The following is a 24,876-nucleotide window of genomic DNA, read 5'->3' as shown; positions in this document are numbered from 1 at the left end:
AATTATCTAATGGGGTAAGACTCCAAAATCTTGTTGATGGCGTTGCATGTAGATCTAAATGTATTACAATTAGCATGATTTGTGTTCTGAAACAATTTCCCTATTTTTTAATCTGTGATAAATATATGTTCATGTTCTTCAGGGATGACATTTTCCTTCTTTTGGAAGAACCAGGAGGCAGAGTCCCGTTTTGCAATAGTCTCTGGAGGGAAAGTCATCTCCAATGGCTTCTCTGTCTATGCCAATGCCTACATTGGATATGTGGAGTTCTACACACGAGGAAACTTCAAGAGGTGGAGGGCTAACATCAATATACTAGGTAAAAAAAAAGAAAAAGATTCAAAATAATTATTTAAATTTTATAAAGCAGTCTTTGGATGTAGATGGTGGGTTAAAAAATATATTCTTATATTACTACATGAGGAATGTATTGTGGTTTTCAATCATTTTAGATTTTTTGCCTTGAATATGACTGATTGTAAGCAGATGGAGCTACAATCATCAGCAGACTGTTCTGTTCTGTTGGTCACAGAATTATTTTATGGATTCAATGATGGATTAAATGTATTCTTTATCTCAAACTATAAATGTGTCACATTTTAACCTAACCTTTTTCCATATAGTTGACTATAGTAACTATACTATATATATATATAGTAACTATACTATGCGTGACTATAGTAAATACTGAACCACATGCTAAATAGTGCATAGTATGTATGAAAGTCATATCCTTAAAAATGTCATATATTTCAAACTTGAAGGCCCAAGTGGACTCTAAATTAAGTAATTTAAATAGCATAAATATTCTACTATAGCAAAACTATTTCTCCATCCCCTACCATCTCAATCTTGGTCTGCTATTTCTGGAGAAAAGCACATCATGTCGCTCTCTGCACTGCAGGTGCAGGAACATTTCCCAGCCATTCTTTATTAGAGGAGAAAAATGAACAAATTCTCAAATGTCTTCCGTCATCTTGTTTATATTACAGGACTTCATGTGCACTTTTGATTTATTTGATTATTAGTTACAGAAGATGAAACATCATCTGGCTCTTATAATGTGCCATGACGATATCTCACCATTTTACCATGCAGTTGTTTAGCCTTTGATTCATAACAGAGGTAAAGCCTTAGATCTATGACTCAACCAGCTGTTTTGAGACCTCTTCCAGTACCAGGAGATATGACTGGTTTGGTAGACCTTGTCACAATGTGTTCGAGCCTAACCTGTGTTCAACAGAAACATCTCTATCTAAAATAGAGGGAGAGACCAAAAGGAAAGAGAGATTGAACAAGTGAATGGGGAACTTCTTGGTGGGACATATGGTTAGTGTTTAAACCAATCTCAAAGGGATAGCTGGATGTTGGCACTCTGAGCCAGCCTCCACTGGTGGAACTGTTCACAGTGAATATATTTTGGGATTCTCTTTATTGTCCGTTTACCTTTAGAAGTACTGGATATGTTATTTCCTCCTTGGAGGAGTCTATTGAAACCATTTGGAGGGATAGAATGGAGGTGCTGACAGAATGGCTGCACTCTTAGAAAAAAGGGTTCCAAATAGGTTTTTCATCTGTCCCCATAGAATAACTATTTTTGGCTCCAGGTAAGCACTCTTTTGGGATCCATGTAGAACCCTCTGTGTAAATGGTTCTACATGGAACTAAAAAGGGGCCTTCAAGGGGTTTTCCTATGGGGACAGCCGAAGAACCCTTTTTAGGTTCTAGATGGCATTTGTTTTTCTTTTTTTCTAAGAGTGTGAGGTGGAACATAGGGACATTTTGGGCGGATATTAGTGGAAAAGCACTGTTGTCTGACCTTGTCATGATTATGATTTCTCTGCTTCTCTCTTCCCTTTCAGGGCCCTTCTGGACCCACATTCTGTTCACTTGGACCCTGAAGGATGGTCTCAACATCTACATCAATGGGACATTCAACACCAGTGACCCCACTGGCAATGTGTCTATGAACTATGGAGACCCTTACCCCGACCTGGTCATTGGGACAGGAAATGACCAGTCCTATGGACACCATTTGACAGGAGCCTTTGATGAGTTTATCATCTGGGAGAGGGCTCTGTCACCACAGGAGATCCTTATGTACTACAAGGCTGCCATAGGTAAGATCACATGTCACTGTCAGTCTGAATTTGTTCCACTCTTTTTTTCTGTGATGTGAAATGTTTGCTATGTTCACAATTTCCCCTGGACGGATGTGAGGAGAAAGGGGTTCAAAAGCAATTTCCATCTTGGTCATAGACATTCCATCCACAGTACTGACGCATGGAAGACAGGACAACATATTCAACTGTACAAATCCTCCCCATCTTAAAATCATCTCACTTACGTCTACCATAAAATTGTTTCACAATCTTCCACCTTATGACATATTTTTACCATATATAAGCATTTCATCTGATAAGGGCCCGGTACTGTTACTAAGTGTCCAGTGGGGATATAGACCAAACACGTGGGTTTAAGATTAGGGGACTAAACTGATGTAAAAATATAAATAATACATGACCGTTTTTATTGCTGCTTTGATTCATCTTGGGTGGTTCTAAAAACTCAAAAGAAATGGACAATGACCTCTGTATAGTCCTAGAAGTGTTATTCAGATCATGGTGAACTGTGTCTGCTGGTAAAAATGGATGAATCACTATTCATGCTTATGGAAAATACTAATAATGTGAGTGTGGGCACCAATTCCCTGAGGCTTTGTCTAATAACTAGACCCATTGTGAAGGATTCCGGTGGTTATGTTGAAATTCAGGTGGTCTCAGTGCTCTTTTTCCCCCCAGACATAACAGACATAAACAACAAAGTTGTCATGGTAATAGAAGGCATTTTATAATTTTACACCTGTAGAGAATGAATGGGACTAAAGAAGAGTTGACTGTTGGAAGGGATGGTTCTAATGTAAAACCATATATGGTCATTTAGTGTTGCTGAGTGCACCTAGTGATATTTACAGACAGCATGATTTCATGACTTCCTTCCAACATAGCTTTGGCTTGTACAGTACCTATATGATGTATTAGGTGGTTGATTATATGAAGAGCAGGTACCATCACACAGCACTTATTTTCATCATTCCCTGGCTGGGGGAAGTCCAACCATCATCAGACACGTAGCAAGGAATCATCTATCTTTGGGGTTTGAACAAATCCAGCTCTTCTCTCAGCAATCCATTTGGCATGTAGATAGTGTTCCCATAGATGACAGGTGGAAGGGGCGAATGGGTCTCATATATTTCTCCAACTAGGTGATGCTTGGACTTATCCTACCACAGCAAGTGTTCCTAAAGAAGTCTCCTCTACGACACAAACACCGGTGAGTTCTCAACTTTGGAGATTTATACAGATAATACATTTGGTGCCCATCTAGACCTCTCACCATAGGAATGTGCATGTCTTGGATATTTGAAATGGTTTTCAGGGTTTACAACTAGAACAGACACACGGCAGCCTCACAGGAAATGAGGTAGAAGCCTGGTGGTTGAACTGCCACCAACACAAACAAACATTTCATTCCTTATGGAACTATTGTTTTCCTTTAAGACAGGAATTGCATGGAAAATGGGATATTAAGAGCACATGTGAATGAATCTCTTCTGTTTATTAAACGGCAGTTGTGGACGTAGACTGGCGAAAGCAGAGACAGCTGTTCAAAACAGCACAAAATGGGTCCCTGTAGGGCAAGAAGTTGGAGAATACGCAGCATACTTTTACAGCAGACATTAGCCAGAAAGAGGTCTAACTGGATAGGGTAATGGTTAAGTAACGTGTCCTGTATATATTGGTCCCATTCTGGTCTTGGGAGAGTATCTTTAGAGAATAAGATCTGTTTTAATGCATGGTGCTTTTTTCCCCCCAGGGAGTCACAGATGTGCCCTATTCTGTCAACACCAGGCTGAGTGAGGAGATCCACAGCTCCCAGGACTCTCTGCCCATGCAAGGCTTCCTGGAGTTTCTGCCATTCAGCCTGCCCAACAAGACCATTCCCCAAGACACTGCCAACAACCTCACACAGGTACTTTAACAAGGATAGAAGTATATACAGTATACAGTCATACACACACACACACACGCACGCACGCACGCACGCACGCACGCACGCACGCACGCACGCACGCACGCACGCACGCACGCACACACACACACACACACACACACACACACACACACACACACACACACACACACACACACACACACACACACACACACACACACACACACACACACACAAACACACACAAACACACACACACCCCAAAGTATATTGTAATAGTTTGTATCAGGTCACAGACCCATGATGTTGTGTCCCACCCAGGCCTTTCTGAAGAGTGTGGGGGAAGTGCTGTCTTCTGAAGTGGCTCGAGAGGATGAGGTAAATGAGTTCATGATATCTCTGTGAAATCACTTTGTGAAAGTCAATATTTGACAGGATAAAGGCAAATACGGGTTTACAGTAAACCAGCTATATGATACTAAATTGTGAATATGATCACATTCATTCTGTCTCTAAATCTTTCAACACTAACATGTACGAACACAGGAATGAGCGAGTTTGTGATTTCAATGTTCTGTAGACACTGAACAAACACGCTTGTTTTCATATAAGCAGGCTGAACCAGATGGTCTTAGTGCATGAAAACAATAGACTTGGATGTGGTAGAGCATCATAAGTAAGTCAGACGCCAGTTAATACAGTGTATATCAGAGGTTTACTAGCTGCAACCTGGACCCAGGGGTAGATGTAACATAGTAAATGTACAATATGTTGTGAAATTTCAAATGTTAGCTAGGTGGTTAGGTGGCTAATGCTAACAATACCTAGGTGGCTAGAGTTAGCTAGGCTAGATTACGGTTAGGAGCTAGGTTAAAGGGTTAGGGGAAGGATTAGATAACATGCAAAGTAGCTAATAAATAGTAAGTCAACTCAGCAAATAATGAAACGTCCCTTTTTCAGGACCCTGTCTTTCAAAGATAATTTGTAAAAATCCAAATAACTTCACAGATCTTCATTGTGAAGGGTTTAAACACGGTTTTCCATTCTTGTTCAATGAACCATAAACAATTCATGAACATGCACCTGTGGAACGGTCGTTAAGACACTAACATCTTACAGACGGTAGGCAATTCAGGTCACAGTTATGAACATTTAGGACACTAAAGAGGCCTTTCTAATGACTCTGAAAAACACCAAGAGAAAGATGCCCAGGGTCCCTGCTCATCTGCTTGAACATGCCTTAGCAATGCTGCAAGAAGGCATGAAGACTGCACATGTGGCCAGGGCAATAAATTGTAATGTCCGTACTGTGAGATGCCTAAGACCGCACTACAGGGAGACAGGACGGACAGCTGATCGTCCTCGCAGTGGCAGACCACGTGTACACAACACCTGCACAGGATCGGCACAGCTTGTTGACATTGCAGGCAATCTCAACACTGTGCGTTACCGGGAAGTCATCCTCCTCCCTCATGGTACCCTTCCTGCAGGCTCATCCTGACATGACCCTCAGGCATGACAATGCCACCAGCCATATTGCTCGTTCTGTGCATGATTTCCTGCAAGACAGGAATGTCAGTGTTCTGCCATGGCCAGCGCAGAGTCCGGATCTCAATCCCATTGAGCATGTCTGGGACCTGTTGGACTGGAGGGTGAGGGCTAGGGCCATTCCCCACAGAAATTTCTGGGAACTTGCAGGTGCCTTGGTGGAAGAGTGGGGTAACATCTCACAGCAAGAACTGGCAAGTCTATGAGGAGGAGATGTGCAGTCTATGAGGAGGAGATGCACTGCAGTACTTAATGCAGCTGGTGACCACACCAGATACTGACTATTACTTTTGATTTGGACCCCCCCTTTGTTCTGGGACACATTATTCCATTTCTGTTAGTCACATGTCTGTGGAACTTCTTTAGTTTATGTCTCAGTTCTTGAATCTTGTTTTGTTCATACAAACATTTACACATGCTAAATTTGCTGAAAATAAACGCAGTTCACAGTGAGAGGACGTTTTGTTTTTTGCTGAGTTTAGTAAAAAAATGTCAAATTAGCGAAAATGATAACGTTGTCCGTGATGAGATTTGAACATGCAACCATTGGGTTACTAGACGTTTGCATTATATGCTACCCATCCACGCCGTCCAGTCTCCCTCCTTTAATTTTTTGTCTTAAATAACTTTCTGTTTTATATAACCGTACCAAACACAGCATAGCATACTAATTTGAGTGTCAGATACATTAACTATGAGACCAAGCTGGAGGTGTGGACTTAAGTCACATGACTTGGACTCAGTTTGACTCCGAGTCAAAAATGTGATGAATTGAGACTCGACTTGATAGAAAATAAAATAACTTGAGACTTGACTTTGACTTGCAGCCTCAAGATTTGAGGCTCAACTTTGACTTGAAACTGATGACGTGAAATTATCTGGACAGCGTTTGTAACATTTTGTCACTAATTTTGTGGCACAGAGTCTCCTTGGCTTAGGCTATTCTCCACGCAGCCAGAGACGGTATGGCACTTGCAAGAAAATAGATTGGCTAGTGAAACACACACTCGGCTCTCTGATTGGATCAGAAAGCGGTCAATCATTGCAGGTCAGGTGAGCAAGCCCAGTGAGAAGGTTTTGGGGGGTTCGCCAGTGTGAAAATGAATGGGAAAAATATTATTTTAATAGGCTACATATAGCCTACCATTTGTATTTTATCAGGGGTTGCTGCAGCATCGTTAGCATCCCTACTTCCCGTGGTTATGAAGGCCATATGCCGATGTGTGCTCATGATCTGAGGAAGGGGGAGGAATGGGACATTTTATAATGTAATATTTTGTAGTTAAAATCCAAAAAGGCATTCCGATTGGGCACCTATATAGCCATACAATGTCATAAGGTACCACCTTAATTACCTTGTTTAGGAAGCTCATGGATCACAGGGCAGGGTCAAATTGACAGTGTCTTTTCTCACGGAGGGAAAAAGGTGGTTCACTATTGCAGACAACTACAGCTAGCTTCATTAAGTTTTGGTAGTGGTACACAGAATAATTATAGCTAGTTCGCTAAGCTTTGGTTAGAATATATATCTGAAAATGGCTGGCCACTGCCAAGAGCAACAAAAACTGGGGACCGCCATGTCGACGATGCCAAGCTCACCGAGCAGCCTGCTAGCCCGACCACCGAGGTTGAGGAGCCTAGAAGCAAAAGCAGTACCCACCCATCCCTTACACTGCCTGCTGACCAACTAGATGGAGAAGAGCAATGGCCTAGCACCAGCACAAGGGTGACATCACAACAAACACCTGCACCTCCGTTACCCCTGCCACTAGCACATGACAACCTTAGTGATGAGGAGCCAGGTTTGTCTTGACACTTATCCGATACACATTTTCAGTGGGAGAAAGCGGGCCTTTTGTAGCGCCTGGTTCAAGGTCTGCGTTTGGTTGTGGTGCACCTTATGTCATCTGAGGATTTGATAGAGGACTTTTTCAGTATGTGTATCTTCTTTAGGAAACACACAGTAGCTTTTTATTTAATTGTTTTATTTAACTAGGCAAGTCAGTTAAGAACAAATTCTTATTTTCAATGACGGCCTACCCGGGCCAAACCCTAACCCGGACGACACTGGGCCAATTGTGCGCTGCCATATGTGACTCTCAATCACAGCCAGTTGTGAAATAGCCCAGGTTCAAAACAGGGTCTGTAGTGACGCCTGTAGCACTGAGATGCAGTGCCTTAGACCGCTGTGCCACTCGTGAGCCCAAGGTACTGCATAGTACACTGGGGAAAAACTGAAATGACTTGGACTGGCCATCTCGCCACAGTGTCAGTCATTTTGAAATTGTGCTCAGTAAAATCGAATCTACTTGCACATATGGCACAGATGTGAGACTTGAGGCCACAGGCTTATTCAAAGCAGTGACAGAGCCAAGCTTAAGTTTATTTCTAACATGACTCACAAAATAGCTGGGGTTCCTCAATCCTAACAAGTTACTGCAGTTTGAAGCTACTGATCTACACACCGGTGCCAAACTTGTCCACACTGTACGTATGGGTGCATTGAAAACCTGCGATGTGAATTTGAAAAGCTTTGAGAGGCATGCCTGGAGGGCACGAGCAAACCAGCTCCAAGTAAACGACTGAGACTCATGAGTAAATCTCTGCCAGAGTACAATGTGTACAGTAGTTGTAAAGCACTGTGGACCAGCATAATAAGGGAGTGTAAAATACTGTTTTTCAGCTCATAGGATGCCGTGCTGGGGGAAATTTCATCACAATTAAAATAGTCAACGGGTGGAAGCTCTGTGTGCCATTGATCTCAAGAGCCCAAACGTTTGGGATGTGAGCAATACCAAGACATTGTTGTATCTAACCAAAACTGAACCAGTGGAAGCAGAGTTTATTGTGAATCGGAAATTCTTGAAAAAGGGAAATCACAACTGCAGCCAACAACAACAAATGGACCCCACTCATTGTTTTTCAAAGACATGTCGGGCCTTTGTCAGCAGTGCTGACTGTGCTGTTGGCACTGAAACATGGATTAACATTAGGTGGCATCTACGTTTGGGGCCTTCTCCACTCTGAAGAACGTATTCAGTGAACACAGACGCAGTATGTTACATCAACCAAAAGCACAGCTTGTCTAGCTGGCGTTTGAGAGGGACCTGACAAGTAGATTTCGACCAGGAAGGAGAAGGGAGTCAGAAACTTCTCATAAGGTGCAACACATCATTGAGGAAGCTGCAGCTCTTCTAAATGGTAAGCTACAATCTTTATGGCCCTGGACACCATGCCAGAATATTAAATTAATTGTTTTTCCCTCATGCCTGGTTGTTTGGCAGTTTTTTAAATGTAATTTAGGCCTTCACTTTTTACTTCAATGTATGTTAAATTTACCTGTGACTTGCTTTTGGGGGTCTAATTGCTATTGATAGATATACAGCTTTGTGTTATTTGATGGGTATAGGGACAATGACCCATGTAGCCTATTGGTTATGCACAGAGGTGAGCCCTGGCATGGTGCTCCTATTTGTATTTGTATTTATTAAGGATCCTGGGGTCCAGCAACATTAAGGCAGTTATATACAATAAAAAAATAACACTTTTCACAACATATTGTGTTCTCTCAGGCCACTACTCTACTACCACATATATGCAATACAAAATCCACGTGTACGTGTGTGGAGTGCATATCTTATCATGTGTTTGTCTGTCTATACCTGTATGTGTGTCTCTTCACAGTCCCTGCTGTTTCATAAGACATATTTTTCTGATTCTACTGCTTGCATCAGTTACCTGATGGGGAATAGAGTTCCAGGTAACCATGGCTCTATGTAGTACCCTGCACCTCCCATAGTCTGTTCTTGACTTGGGGATTGTGAAGAGACTATTGGTGTCTTGTGGGGTATGCATGGGTGTCGGAACTGTGTGCTAGTTTTTTGGATAAAGCGTCTGCTAAATGGCATATATAAACAGACAGCTCGGTGCATTCAGCATGTCAACACTTCTTACAAAAACAAGTAATGATGAAGTCAATCTCTCCTCCACGTTGATGTTAGCTCTCTGTGTACATTTAAGGGCTGCCCTATTCTGAGCCAATTGTAATTTTCAGAGGTCCCTCTTTGTGGCACCCGACCACACGACTGAACAACAGTCCAGGTGCGACAAAACTAGGGCCTGCCTTGTTGATAGTGTTGTTAAGAAGGCAGAGCAGCACTTTATTATGGACATACTGTTGTATCAATGTGTTTTGCTATGACAGTTTACAATCCATGGTTACTCCAAGCAGTTTAGTCATTTCAACTTGCTCAATTTCACATTATTTATTACAAGATTTAGTTGAGGTTTAGGGTTTAGTGGATGATTTGTCCCAAATACAATGCTTTTAGTTTTTGAAATATTTAGGACTTACTTATTCCTTGCCACCCATTCTGAAACTAACTGCAGCTCTTTAAGTGTTACAGTGATTTCACTCGCTGTAGTAGCTGACGTGTATAGTGTTGAGTCATCCGCTAACATATGCACTCTGGCTTTACTCAAAGCCAGTGGTATGTCATTAGTAAATATTGAAAACTGTAAGGGGCCTACACAGCTGCCCTGGGGAATTCCTGATTCAACCTGGATTATTTTGGCGAGGCTTCCATTAAAGAACAACCTCTGTGTTCTATTCGACTGGTAACTCTTTATCCACAATATAGCAGGGGGTGTAAAGCCATAACACATATGTTTTCCATCAGAACTATGATCGATAATGTCAAAAGACGCACTGAAGTCTAACAAAACAGCTCACACAATATTTTTATCATAATGTTCTCTCATCCAATCATCAGTCATTTGTTTAAGTTCAGTGCTTGTTGAATGTCCTTCCCTATAAGCGTGCTGAAAGTCTGATGTCAATTTGTTTACAGTAAAATACCATTGTTTCAGTTTTCCAAACGTTTACTAAGGGTTGGTAACAGGGTGATTGGTCGGATATTTTAAACAGTAAATGGGTCTTTACTATTCTTGGGTAGTGGAATTTATTTTGCTTCCCTCCAGGCCTGAGCGCACACACTTTCTAGTAGGCTTAGATTGAACATATGTCAAATAGGAGTGGCAATATCATCCTCTGTTATCCTCAGTAAATTTCCATCCGAGGTGTCAGACCACGGTGGCTTGTCATTGTTGATAGACAACAGTTTTTTCACCTCTTCCACACTCACTTTATGGAATTCAAAATTACAATGCTTGTCTTTCATAATTATGCTTGGATGTGTAGTGTCAGCGTTTGCTAATCTTGCCAATGAAAAAAGTCATTAAAGTAATTGGCAATGTCAGTGGGTTTTATGATGAATGAGCCATCTGGCTCAATGACTGATGGAGCTGAGTTTGCCTTTTTTGCCCCAAATTTAATTTAAGGTGCTCCAAAGCTTTTTGCTATTGTCCTTGTTGTCCACTTTGGGGATGCTGAAATTGGTATTGCATAATTTCATCTCACTGACTGGCGGTAGGTAGCCTTTTGTCCATGGTCCTGAATCGATGGTTAAAGTGTGTGCTCATCTTGGGCTATCAGTCTTCATGGGGCTTCTTTTCAACATCACATGCTTTCTTCTGTGCTAAATGGCAGGTGGTGTGTATATGGCGGCATTTCAGATAGGCGTACATTTTTGTACATTTTGTATGTCGCAGTAGTATAAGGCCAGTATCGTGTGTACCCTACTAAAAGAAGTAGGCAAATGTTCACTCTGTTATCATTCATTTGCATTACAGTCATTGTGTGATAGGTTACTGTGAAAGTGATGCCAATACTATGAAAACGACACAGCCTACTTTATCGCTCTGCTCTCTTCCTGTAGTGTGTGTGTGTGTGTGTGTGTGTGTGTGTGTGTGTGTGTGTGTGTGTGTGTGTGTGTTGCCCTCTGAATGGGCATTTACTCTTATTCGTGGCAGATTCAAATTGGGTGCTGTCATGTAGGACATGTCACATCAGCTATGAATATAAAATATGCACTTTGTTTGATTTAGTTAGCTTTTCTGAAACACGCCAACAGAAAATATTGCTTACTGTCGGTTAAGCTCATTGCGTAATGTCACAAATTCAACAGAAATGTAGCCTATAGTTGTACTGATTGAAGTTTAAGCTATGAAGCCTGTAAGAATCTTTGATAGCCTAGTGGTGCTCATTGCGTCGAGCTGTTCTGTGCGCAAATGATGTGCAGGTCTATGGCAGCTACTCTGCATTTCGGATACAGTTTACAGTATTTCATGGGGCACATATCTTTCTTGTGTTATTATATAAAACAATGGTTATTGATGTGTACGGCTACATTTCAGATACATTTTCATACATTTGAACAACTGTATGACCAATCCACCTTGTTTTATTAGGGCTCCAAAGCAATACTAGTTGTGCCCCCCCATTGATTTAAAATGCTCCCTCAGGCATGTCATCCTCGAGCTGGGTCTGATGATATCCCTAGTTGATATTCACTGCTAACATGAATGACTTTCAGCTCAAAATGCAGGTGTAAAACACACTTTATTTCTTTATCTTGCACTTTGAAAATGTATCACTGTTTATGGCTGTAATGACAGGCTACATTTTCTCAGCGATTGTGCACGTGTGTGGGGGTCGCAAGCATTGAACCACTAATTTTTGTGATTGCGGGTCAAAATGTTTGAGAACCACTGAACTCGCGAACAAATTGCTGATTTGCTGTACAGCTAGCTATACATTATAAAAAAAGAAAGACTCAAAACACTATGATTGTGTTATGAAACTATGAGAAGTAGTGCACCTAAGCTGAGATCTGGTGTTTGCAGAGTGTTTGAATTTAAACCCAATGTCAGTGTTATGATACACAGAAGGTTTTAAAAACAGAATAGAAGTATTCAAATAGAAGTTCTCAAATGGAGAACTGCAAATGTTTTTTTGCCTAAATATTGATTTTTAGAAACAGGAGGAGTCAGAGAAGGAGTGGAAGTGGGACAGGCGAAAGCGGGAATTGAACCCCCGACTTAGTAAGATGGTACGACGACATTTCATTGGAATTTCATTGGAATTTTACACTCAACAACACAGCCACACTGTAAAAAAATATTCTGTGGTGAATTGAAATATATATATTTTTAATAAAAATAACATACTGTAAACCTAATAAATTAATGCAAGTCATTTCAATTATTTGTTCATTTAATTTGACCCATTTTTGGGGGGAATAAATCCAACATAACATTTTGCTCAAAATGTAAATATATTTTATGAGGATAAGCAACGATTGAGAAAATGTTGTAACTGATCTCATTGGAATTCCGGTTTTAATCTCCTTGCACTTCCTATTTTACCACATAGCTCAATTTTGACAGGATTGTGAGTAATTAAAACATTTCTGACTTCATGATTATTTTACACAGTGTTGTATATGCATGTTTGAAGAAAGAAACATGTATAGTTCTATGTCAAAAAAATGACTATTGTTACAGATACCTGGATAGCTGCAGTGAAATGTGTCGTTTTACAGGTTCATACCCCTGGAGAAAATTAGGGTTAAGTGCCTTCAAGGGCACATCAACAGATGTTTCACCTTGTCGGCTCAGGAATTCAAACCAGCGACCTTTCAGTTACTGACCCAACACTCTAACCACTAGGCTACCTATCGGCCGGTATTAGTGTTAGTATTAAGCACCATGTTATGCCATGAGTTGTAATGGATCATGATGAACAGCTTTCAAAACCATCAGGCAAAATGACATTCAATAATGAGACGACCCATTCCCACATTTCCAACTTTTAATGGTAGAGGTAAATACAGTATCCTGCAATGTTTACTGTCAAACCTCTAATTACTGCTGACGGATTGAGCACTGTTCTCAACAATGCCTGCTAAAATGGGTTAAACTGGCAAATGATCAGATACATAAATCAATGTCGAACATTAAAATAAGAAATGATCTAATTCTGAACTAGACAGGATTTTAAACACCATAATGATGTTTAGGAGATTTAGCGAGAGGAAACCACCAAAAGAGAAGGTGAATAATTCTGCACTAAACAGAACTCGAAACACCAAAATTGTATTGTCAACCTTTTCTGGTAGGGCTCCCGGTCCCTGGCAAGGTGTTGCAGAACACTTGATTAAGTGGTGTTACAACATACCATGTCATTTTTCAAAACATCTCAAGATGATATGTTTCAATACTCCAGCAAAGTTAAAGTTAAAGTTTTGGCTCCTTCACATTGGTGGCAACAAGCAACAATTACTGGCATAGGCCGACTGGTCGACTGTCAAAATTGCTTGAAATATATCATTTACTCATGAAACTTGCATTTGGAATTTGTTTTTAAAATGTATTATTACATCATCAAAATGTGTTGTAGACTAAATAATGAAAAGGGCTGTCTGATAACCTTAATAAATAAGGTTTTGTGACCTTGCGACTATAAGGTTATATCTACGCAACGCATAGTTCTGAGATATTGAGCATCAAAGATTTCACATACCAGATCTCAGAACTGTTTTGTAGAGAATTGTTCTTTCATAATCCGTTGAGGTCCTCACCTTAAAAGTATCTAAAGTACAGAGTATCAAAATCCTGAGACATGTGTAAATCATTTGTATCTTATGGCTCTGGAATGTTCTGAAAGGTTCTATCTGACACTTCTGAATTAGAAATGTTCCGTTTTTAAGAAGACTGCAGCCATTTGAATACATCAATAATAAAATATCACTACCAAGATAGTCAGTACTCATCATCAAATGCATTATGAAATGAATTAAGATCATCAATTACTGTCATTACTGAACAACAATCATTTACTTTAAGCTTTCTGACAGTGTTTTTTTGTTGTTGCCTGAGTGCCATTATTTATTGCTGACTAGACTAGCCTAGACCATACTAAGAGGGAGATGGAAAAGACGTGTTCTGATTGGTCCATCTATATTGTTCAGGCTTGTGATTGGATTGCAGAGAGAACCTTATAGCACCAAGTTCAAATGTGTTTATGCAGATAGAACTTAAAGTTTTTCACTTAAAATGAACTCTTTTAAATATCTAACTTCCCAGTGCAACGTCTGCTTCCAACTCACACTCTCAGACACATAGAATGCAGCTAATTCTCCAGCCCACTTTCCAGCTCACACTCTCAGACACGTAAATCCCCTGAATGCAGCTCACTCTCCAGATCCCAATCACCCGAATTCTGATCACCTGTTCACACACCAATATGTCATTATCACACACTATTTAGTTCAGTTCTTTGCACCCCATCTTTTTGAGGTGTTGTTTGCTTTTGACACACTTCTCTTCCAAGCTCTGTTTTTCCCATCATTACGTCTCCCGTGTGTGATAGTTTTTGCCAACCTCACTAACTACGCCTTTTGCCTATTCCCTGCCTGTACCGGATTTCCTGTTATTCACCTATTGCCTGATCTCCCGGACGATGTTACTAGGCTTTTCCCTGCCTGTATTGTTGCCCTTTTGGACCCCCTGTGTTTGACCTGCAGCCTGCCCCTGGACCCAGCTACCTGCCTCCTCCTGTGGTCCTTTACATTAAACACCTGCTGCGCCCTGCTCTTGAAACCAGATCTCTGTCTCCTTTGTGTTCATTACACACAGACATTTGAATAACCATCTAAAGATCTATTACACTGTATATGTGACTCGGCTTGACTTGTCTTGCTCTTAGAATGCACGACTTGTACTTGACTCAAGACTCAGACCCACTCAACCCATTCTATTTGGGACTCGACTTGAGACTCAGACCTTGTGACGTGAGACTTGCTTGTGACTCGAATAATAGTGACTTGGTCCCACCTCTGTGTATATATAGTCCCACTCCCAGCTGATAACACTCTTAAAGCATGCACAGTAACTTCTTGGTTTTATGGTCTATATCAATGGTAATTTACCAACTCTCAAAAACAAAACAAAATACAGTAAGCTGTCAGTGTATCTCTGTGAGTGTGAATGTTGTTACTGGACCGTTCGGAGCAGGAGTCCACTCCTGTGGTCAGTGGGCTGATTGAGACAGTGGATAAAGTGATGGTCCAGATGGTGTCCAGCCTGGAGTCCAGCCCCAGCCCTCACTCTCTCATCTCACTGGGAGGAAAGTCCTTTGTAGCAGGTCAGTACCATGGTGACTCAACTCTCTCCAGTTCTGACTGTACTGTACTGACACACTGTAGTGTCTAACTGTAAACAGAGTGTTAGAGACCCTACAGATTTAGGATCTTAATTTGAGCCAGTATGCTACAGCAGGAAAATAATCCTGTAGCAACAGGAAATGTGAATTGTTTTGTGGAGTATTATTAATTACACATTTGTGTATGGGTTGTTACATTTTTTTAGGGCAAATCAAGTCTGACATTTTAAAGTGGAAGTTACAAACTTTAGAAGCGTTTTAAACCCTTGAATACACTACACGTTTGCATTTCCTGGGTTCCCCCAAAGCTTAGATAACCATGGTCCTTTCAACAGACCCCATTTGTGCACAATATTTTTGTTTGCCTGTAGACAAGCTTGCATCGTCTCTCTCCCAGGGGCTAAGTCAAATCTTTGATCTGCACATAAATCATCATCACCACTAGATAACACTGTGCCTTTGGCTCCCAGTCAGAACCCTCCAGGCCTGGTGTTGGAGTTAGTTAACCACTCGCAGTAGTCCCTCTCTGTTTCTAACCTCTGACCCGAACAGATTACTCTCTAATGAAGATCCCACAGAACTACAATCTTCCACTCTACCGCTTCCCCACGCAAGGAAAGAACTACATCTCAGTGCCTGGCGAGGCATTCACCATGCAGTGTGAGTTCCCTACATCCCATTCCACTATTTTTCTACGAACATACAATACATTTACATACTTACTCTCTCAAAGTAATTGCTATTTTGTCTTGCATATTACACTGCTAGAATATAGCATAGGCTCATCTTTCTTTTGTGTCCAGCTCTTACTTCTCCTCAGCACATAGCTTCCTTGGATTGAATTTAATAAATACTTCTCATTAGATCTGCACACTGTTTCTGCCAAGAGAAAGTTGCCCAGCTGGGAAGCCCTTGTTATTGGGCTGTAGTTTTTTATGATGATAGGATTAAAGATCTTTAACACAAAAGATAGTGTGTGAGAGAGCCATCGTGGGACTGCTCGTGATGCTTTAAAGTACAGGAGTACAGCTACAGTGCTGTGTGACTTTTATGACTAGATGTATCAGTGACTACTTTAGACACACCAGAGAGAGTCAGAGAGAAGGAGACTTGTCATTCACTTTACTGTCCATTACAAAATAAATCCCTCAACTCACAGTGAACTCATTTATTTGCTTAACTCACTCTTATCTGTGCTGTGAGTGCTGGTTAGGCAGTAATTATGGCAGTGTTAAAACTGTTTGTTTGACTTGTGTTCGGGTCAGATCCACTTGGCTCCTCCTGGCCCCCAAACACACTGTGTTGCTACACTAACATTTAAAATAATAATTGAAATAATCTATTAAAGCACCATTATCAGAAATGGAATATAAATGTTACTGCTGACAACCTAAGCTCCTTGATTGAGTTAATGTAACATTGTGCATCCTGACACATGGTATACTGTATTAAAGACACCAAGTGGAGCCTTTATAAGCCAATTAAGTGCAGAAAAAGTACATTTTTTCCCACTTGGACTGAGATACTTCCAAGTATTAATAACAAGTTGTAGATGTATTATGTCTATAGGCAAACTGGCCACCAGCTGATCTCTCAAAAGGTCTGGTAAGGGGCATTACACACATTACATACAAAGAGCATTACATTAAAAACCTTGACTTAATGGTTACCTTCATATACAATGGCCGTGTCTGAAATCTATCTTGCCTACAACATTAAATGATATGTGTTCTAATCGAACTACATACTATTTAGAATGTTCTGTTTAGTACAAAATATCAACATACTAGGCTCCCCCATTCTGAGAATGCCTCATCTAATGTGCAATTGCGTTGATTCCCGACATTCGTTCATTTGTTTATAGCACCTACCCTTGTCTCATTATCAGCTGATTATCAGCTGTTGTCAAACACATGTCTGGATAGACAATTCTCTTCTTCAAAAGTGTGCAGCGAATTCTACTACATGAAAAGCTGAAATGAGTATAACATCCTGGCATTTAAAGCATACGCAATTTTCTAAATTTGACATACTATTGACATACTAATTTGACATACTATTACTTTATATTTTCGCATGCCTACTATTTAGAATGCAAATATGGGCCTATGTATTTTCAATACCTTCTTACTCAGTGAGGTGGATTTGATTGAATGAAAAAGGGATTCTTTCACCCTCAAGTACTTCACATCCCTCTCTAGTTGTTATTGTCTACCACATTGTACTGTAGGTGGGACTGGGTGGTAGGGGGTAGTACATAGGAGCAGGCCACAGGCCTCCTGCTGTACTGTTTCAGTCATGGCACTGTGACTTGCATCCGTCTCACCCGTGTGTGAGCATACAGCTCTCCCATTAGTCAGGGAATGCCAACCTGCGGCAGCAAGGCCATGTTAATTAAGTTCCACTCCCTTTGAGCATTTTAGCAGCGCCTCATCACATTCTCAGCCATGCTGTGGGTCTGTGTTCCACCTTTGACCCCTCTCTCCTCTCCTTCCCTCCCCCTCTTTAACCCCCCTGTCTCCCCTGTCTCCCTCTTTCCCTTTTAGCCCAAACCACCATTGTGGGTGTGTTCTACCACAACATGCACAACTACTACACAGGGATCAGCCCCCTCAGGACCAGGTAAGGGGGATGTGAGGACACATAAAGAGCCATGATCATACCAAACAGGAATGCTCTCTGTGTATGAATTATGAACCATTTACTAGTATCATATGAAGTTATCCTTACGAAACACAGTACAGTAGACAGCAAACTTCATTCAGGGCCTGCAAAAATCATGTCATATTCTCATTTATAAGAATTTAGTTGAAAAGGCTTGTGGTTGTCGAATCATCTGTTTGGAATTAGACTAGTCCGAAAAGTACGCAATGAACAAAATTGTTTACTTTGCACGCCGCGCAATTATGAATTACCGCCATTGAGAAGAAGTGATCTCAGATAATCTAAGGGATGTTATGGCACTAAGCGCTCTGAGCGTCAGCCAGGATCACTTCCTGTGTGTCTCCACTGGTGGAGTGGCGCCCCTGTTTCCTGTCGTCAAGAACGGATCATGCCTGGGGCCAGTCCTTATCAGTCTCCCACCAGGCTGTCTCTCATCTCACCACTTAACCTCCACTGATTGATACACCCTGCCATTAACTTCATACAGGAACTTGACCCCATACTTCTTTCCCCATCAATAGGGGATTCGTATTTTGATAATGCTGTGACATTTAGTCTTTGCATGACTTGGAATTTGATTAAAGTAATTAAGTGGTTTTGGCCTAAACAATCTTGTTTGCTTTAAAACATGTAGTAACTGGCAGACTTTATCAATGGCATAATTGTGTCTTTTCTGCTCAATAAGTTGGACTGACTATATTGTGGCCCTCAATACGGCATGTAACTTTGACTGCCTCTTCAGAAATACAGCTCTAAATGTAACATGTGGAAGTTTTAAGGCCCTTCGGATCAATCTGCTTCTGCAACAATATAGAACAACATACTTTGTTCTAAACGAGTTTCTCAGTAAAGCAGATGGTAATGATCAACACGCTCCTTTTACAATTGATGGTGAGGTTAGTTCATAATGGTTGTGTTTCACTTCCCAGTGGGTGAGAATGTCCGTCTGCACAATGATATGGGGGTGTTGCCTCTACCGTCACTTACGTTGACCTAGAAAAGCTCCTGACGAGATGCTGTGTTTTCATTGTGATTGATGACGTTGACAGATGTATCAGAGTCCCACTCCCATGATACTGTTCTGAGCCCTCTGTGACACTACTGTGTAGATAAACACCCTAGCAGAGCTCTTATTGGTGTTCGAGTGACATTCTGTGTCATCTCTCTCTCTCTCTCTCTCAGGATCAACGAGGCAGCTGATTTCAAAGACCATAAGATCCAGGTGGCCAGTTTCCTCATCTCACTGAAGGTGGAGCCATCGCCTGCCCTGTCCGTCAACCTGTCTGGGTCTCCGCTCATCAAGATTGTCCTCACACACATCCTGGTAAGAGTACTTCACCAACACAAATACATCACCTATTACTCCACAGTGTATTGAATTACCAAGCGATGTCAATGGATTACCAATTTACTGGCCATAAGAAACCTTTCATCTCTGTCTTAGTGAAGGACTTAAAATTGTGCTGAAAAACTGCTTAGCAATAGTTTTCCTGAAATAAGCAGCACAGTTGTTGGGGGAAGTATTCTTACCTTATCAGAAGGAATAAGGGTGTGATTTTTAGATGATTCTCAGCTGTTTTGTCTCACAGTATGTGAAAGGATCTGTGTTTCTTGTGGAAAGAGGATGGGCAAAAGGAAATATATTTGGGTTTTCATTTCTCCCGACCTCTTTATTGAAACAAAAGTGATTCTTTGGGTACTTTTAAAGGAACGATAATTTGAGTTCATGAATAACATATTTTTTGCCTTTCTGCTTTGTGACAGCGATTTAGTGGAGAAAGTGTTGCCAGCTTTCCATGGGAAATACATTTGAAACCCATAATGAAAGTTAACTTAGAAGACGTGTATGGCGAGTGTTAGCCCTCTAAATGCAGAAATGCAATGGAGAGCTCTAAAGTCCATCCATAGAACACTCTTCTTCAACACACAGAAAGAGTAAGAATAATCGAGTCATCCCATCCATCTTATTCAAAAAAACTTTTTCCATAAACATTCAATTGTTGCATAAGGACCAAATGACCTCACAAGATATTATCCAATATTTTTTTTAACCAAAAATGAGATGTGATACTTTTCCATCAACAGCTAACGTAAGCAGCCGTCCATTACACTTGGAGAGAATGTGCTTCTCCTGCCATGTGAGCTGCTCAGTAGAAAATATTCACTTGCTAGTGAATCGCCATCAAAGGTGTTTTTTTCTCTTCCATCTTTCTTAAGAGCACAAATGAAAACCAAGTGGCTTTGTGAAACCATGGCAATGGGTGTTGTTTGCCTTCATTTTCCCCCTGGAAATAAATGTTTATGCTGCAGTGATCTGGCCACGTTCCTGTGACATGATTACTGTGTTTGTTTTAGCAGACACTACGGGAGAGGGGAGAATGTCTTTCCCTTATGAAGTGCTGGAGATGTGTTCCATTGCTCTTTCATCTTGATTCAAGGTGTTTCTATTTACAGTCACTGAGACTGCCTTAGTGCTCATTGTTATGGTGCCAAAATAAAATAGTGATAAATCAATGGTTTTCACAGAAATCCCCCCCAATCAACATTGGTCTTGTGTCTGGAATAGTTTGGACCTCAACTCCAGTGACAACAAATATGCACCACTGCTGCTTTCATCATTTTTATGACGAATTACCGTACAGTATGTGATTTGGGTTTTTAACTTGTTGTCAACACCTAACATAAGACAATATACAGTATCTGAGACTTATAGTGGATACGGAAAGTGTTCAGACCCCTTGACTTTTTCCACATTTTGTTACGTTACAGCCTTATTCTAAAATGTATTAAATAAAACGAATGTTATTATTAATCCACACACAATGCCCATTAATGACAAATTGAAAACAGGTTTTTAGACATTTTTGCAAATACCTTATTTACATACAGTTGAAGTCAGAAGTTTCCATACACCTAGGTTGGAGTCATTGAAACTCGTTTATCAACCACTCCACAAATTTCTTGTTAACAAACGTTAGTTTTGGCAAGTTGGTTAGGACATCTACTTTGTGCATGACACAAGTAATTTTTCTAACAATTGTTTACAGACTTTTTTATTTTATTTCACCTTTTTTTAACCAGGTAGGCCAGTTGAAAACAAGTTCTCATTTACAACTGCGACCTGGCCAAGATAAAGCAAAGCAGTGCAACACAAACAACAACACAGTTACACATGGAATAAACAAAACATACAATCAATAACACAATAGAAAAAAAAGTCTATATACAATGTGTGCAAATGAGGTAAGATAAGGGAGGTAAGGCAATAAATAGGCCATAGTGGCAAAATAATTACAATTGAGAAATTAAACACTGGAGTGAAAGATGTGCATAATATGAATATGCAAGTAGAGATACTGGGGTGCAAAGGAGCAAAAAAATAAAAAATAAAAAATTACAGTATGGGGATGAGGTAGTTAGATGGGCTATTCACAGATGGGCTATGTACAGGTGCAGTGATCTGTGAGCTGCTCTGACAGCTGGTGCTTAAAGTTAGGGAGAGAGATACGAGTCTCCAGCTTCAGTGATTTTTGCAGTTCGTTCCAATCATTGGCAGCAGAGAACTGGAAGGAAAGGCGGCCAAAGGAGGAATTGGCTTTGGGGGTGACCAAATATACCTGCTGGAGTGAGTGCTACGGGTGGGTGCTGCTATGGTGACCAGTGAGCTGAGATAAGGCGGAACCAGTGAGTTTGGCGACGAATATGAAGCGAGGGCCAGCCAACGAGAGCATACAGGTCGCAGTGGTGGGTAGTATATGGGGCTTTGGTGACAAAACTGATGGTACTGTGATAGACTGCATCCAATTTGCTGAGTAGAGTGCCGAAGTCAAGGATCGGTAGGATAGTCAGTTTTACGAGGGTATATTTGGCAGCATGAATGAAGGAGGCTTTGTTGCGAAATAGGAAGCCGATTCTAGATTTGATTTTGGATTGGATATGCTTAATGTGAGTCTGGAAGGAGAGTTTACAGTCTAACCAGACACCTAGGTATTTGTAGATGTCCACATATTCTAAGTCAGAACCGTCCAGAGTAGTGATGCTGGACGGGCGGGCAGGTGCTGGTAGCAATCGGTTGAAGAACATGCATTTAGTTTTACTTGCATTTAAGCGCAGTTAGAGGCCACGTAAGGAGTGTTGTATGGCATTGAAGCTGGTTTGGAGGTTAGTTAACACAGTGTCCAAAGAAGGGCCAGATGTACACAGAATGGTGTCGTATGCGTAGAGGTGGATCAGGGAATCACCCACACCAAGAGCGACATCGTTGATATATACAGAGAAAAGAGTCGGCCTGAGAATTGAACCCTGTGGTACTCCCATAGAGACTGCCAAAAGTCCGGACAACAGGCCCTCCGATTTGACACACTGAACTCTATCTGCAAAGTAGTTGGTGAACCAGGCGAGGCAGTCGAAAGCCTTGGCCAGGTTGATGAAGACGGCTGCACAGTACTGTCTTTTATCAATGGCGGTTATGATATCGTTTAGTACCTTGAGCGTGGCTGTGTTGCACCCATGACCAGCTCGGAAACCGGATTGCACAGTGGAGAAGGTACGGTGGTATTCGAAATGGTCGGTGATCTTTTTGTTAACTTGGATTTCAAAAACCTTAGAAAGGCAGGGTAGGATAGGTCTGTAGCAGTTTGGGTCTAGAGTGTCTCCCCCTTTGAAGAGGGGTTTGACCGCGGCAGCTTTCCAATCTTTGGGGATCTCAGACGACACAAAAGAGAGGTTGAACAGGCTAGTAATAGGGGTTGCAACAATTTCGGCTGATCATTTTAAAAAGAGAGGGTCCAGATTGTCTAGTCCAGCTGATTTGTATGGGTCCAGATTTTGCAACTCTTTCAGAACATCAGCTATCTGGATTTGGGTGAAGGAGAAATGGGTAGGCTTGGGCAAGTTGTTGTGGGGGGTTGCAGCGCTGTTGACCGGGGTAGGGATGGCCAGGTGGAAAGCCCGGCCAACCGTAGAAAAATGCTTATTGAAATTCTCAATTATTATGGATTTATTGGTGGTGACAGTGTTTCCTAGCCTCAGTGCAGTGGGCAGCTGGGAGGAGGTGCTCTTATTCTCCATGGACTTTACAGTGTCCCAAAACTTTTTGGAGTTTGTGCTACAGGATGCAAATTTATGTTTGAAAAAGCTAGCCTTTTTGATTTCCTAACTGCCTGTGTATATTGGTTCCTAACTTCCCTGAAAAGTTGCATATCGTGGGGTAATTCGATTCTAATGCAGTACGCCACAGGACGTTTTTGTGCTGGTCAAGGGCAGTCAGGTCTGGAGTGAACCAAGGGCTATATCTGTTCCTGGTTCGACATTTTCTGAATGGGGCATGCTTATTTAAGACAGATCATTTCACTTATAATTCGCTGTATCACGATTCCAGTGTTTCAGAATTTGACTGTGCCTTTAAACAGCTTGGAAAATTCCAGAAAATTATGTCATGGCTTTAGAAGCTTCTGGTAGGCTAATTGACATAATTTGAGTCAATTGGAGGTGTACCTGTGGATGTGTTTCAAGGCCTACCTTCAAACTCAGTGCCTCTTTGCTTAACATCATGGGAAAATCAAGAGAAATCAGCCAAGACCTCAGAAATAAAATGTGTAGACCTCCACAAGTATGGTTCATCCTTGGGAGGAATTTCCAAACGCCTGAGGGTACCACGTTCATCTGCACAAATAATAGTACGCAAGTATAAACACATGGGACCACGCAGCCGTCATACCACTCTGGAAGGAGACGCGTTCTGTCTCCTAGAGATTAACGTACTTTGGTGCGAAAAGTGCAACTCAATCCCAGATCAACAGCAAAGGACCCTGTGAAGATGCTGGAGGAAACAGTTACATAATCTATAATAATCTATATCCACAGTAAAAGCGAGTCCTATATCAACATAATCTGAAAGGCTCAGCAAGGAAGAATCCACTGCTCCAAAACCGCCATAAATAAGCCAGACTTTGTTGGAGGAAAAAGGGGGAGGCTTGCAAGTCGAAGAACACCATCCCAACCGTGAAGCACGGGGGTGGGAGCATCATGTTGTGGGGGTTCATTGCTGCAGGAGGGACTGGTGCACTTCACAAAATAGATGGCATCATGAGAAGGAACATTATGTGGATATATTGAAACAACATCTCAAGACATCAGTCAGGAAGTTAAAGCTTGGTCGCAAATGGGTCTTGCAAATGGACAATGACCCCAAGCATACTTCCAAGGTTGTGGCAAAATGGCTTAAGGACAACTAAGTCATGGTACTGGAGTGGCCATCACAAAGCCCTGACCTCAATCCCATAGAAAATGTGTGGGCAGAACTGAAAAGCAAGCGAGCAAGGAGGCCTACAACCCTGACTCAATTACACCAGCTCTGTCAGGAGGAATGGGCCAAAATTCACTTAACTTATTGTGGGAAGCTTGTGGAAGGCTACCCGAAATGTTTGAGCTAAGTTAAACAATTTAAAGGCAATGCTACCAAATACTAATTGAGTGTATGTAAACTTCTGACCCACTGGGAATGTGATGAAAGAAATAAAACTGAAATAAGTCATTCTCTCTACTATTATTTTAACATTTCACATTCTTAAAATAAAGTGGTGTGT

At 41.2% G+C, this 24,876-nt stretch overlaps 1 protein-coding gene across 4 annotated transcripts in view; it reads left to right on the top strand.

The window, feature by feature from the left end:
- Positions 1 to 24,876, top strand: part of LOC118393132 (adhesion G-protein coupled receptor D1) — a 63,497-nt gene that overhangs the window by 5,229 nt on the left and 33,392 nt on the right. For all 4 annotated transcript variants that reach the window (XM_035785476.2, XM_035785477.1, XM_035785474.1 and 1 more), the window contains 9 exons: positions 143 to 319; positions 1,863 to 2,120; positions 3,266 to 3,333; positions 3,877 to 4,032; positions 4,336 to 4,392; positions 15,478 to 15,607; positions 16,178 to 16,285; positions 18,172 to 18,247; positions 19,472 to 19,613. In XM_035785476.2, the coding sequence (XP_035641369.1) occupies positions 143 to 319; positions 1,863 to 2,120; positions 3,266 to 3,333; positions 3,877 to 4,032; positions 4,336 to 4,392; positions 15,478 to 15,607; positions 16,178 to 16,285; positions 18,172 to 18,247; positions 19,472 to 19,613 (1,172 nt within the window). The remainder of the gene's footprint in view (positions 1 to 142; positions 320 to 1,862; positions 2,121 to 3,265; positions 3,334 to 3,876; positions 4,033 to 4,335; positions 4,393 to 15,477; positions 15,608 to 16,177; positions 16,286 to 18,171; positions 18,248 to 19,471; positions 19,614 to 24,876) is intronic.

This window comes from Oncorhynchus keta, chromosome 14 (genome assembly GCF_023373465.1).
Source record: "Oncorhynchus keta strain PuntledgeMale-10-30-2019 chromosome 14, Oket_V2, whole genome shotgun sequence".
Classification (NCBI taxonomy): Eukaryota; Metazoa; Chordata; class Actinopteri; order Salmoniformes; family Salmonidae; genus Oncorhynchus; species Oncorhynchus keta.
This window is presented reverse-complemented; position numbering and strand designations above follow the sequence as displayed.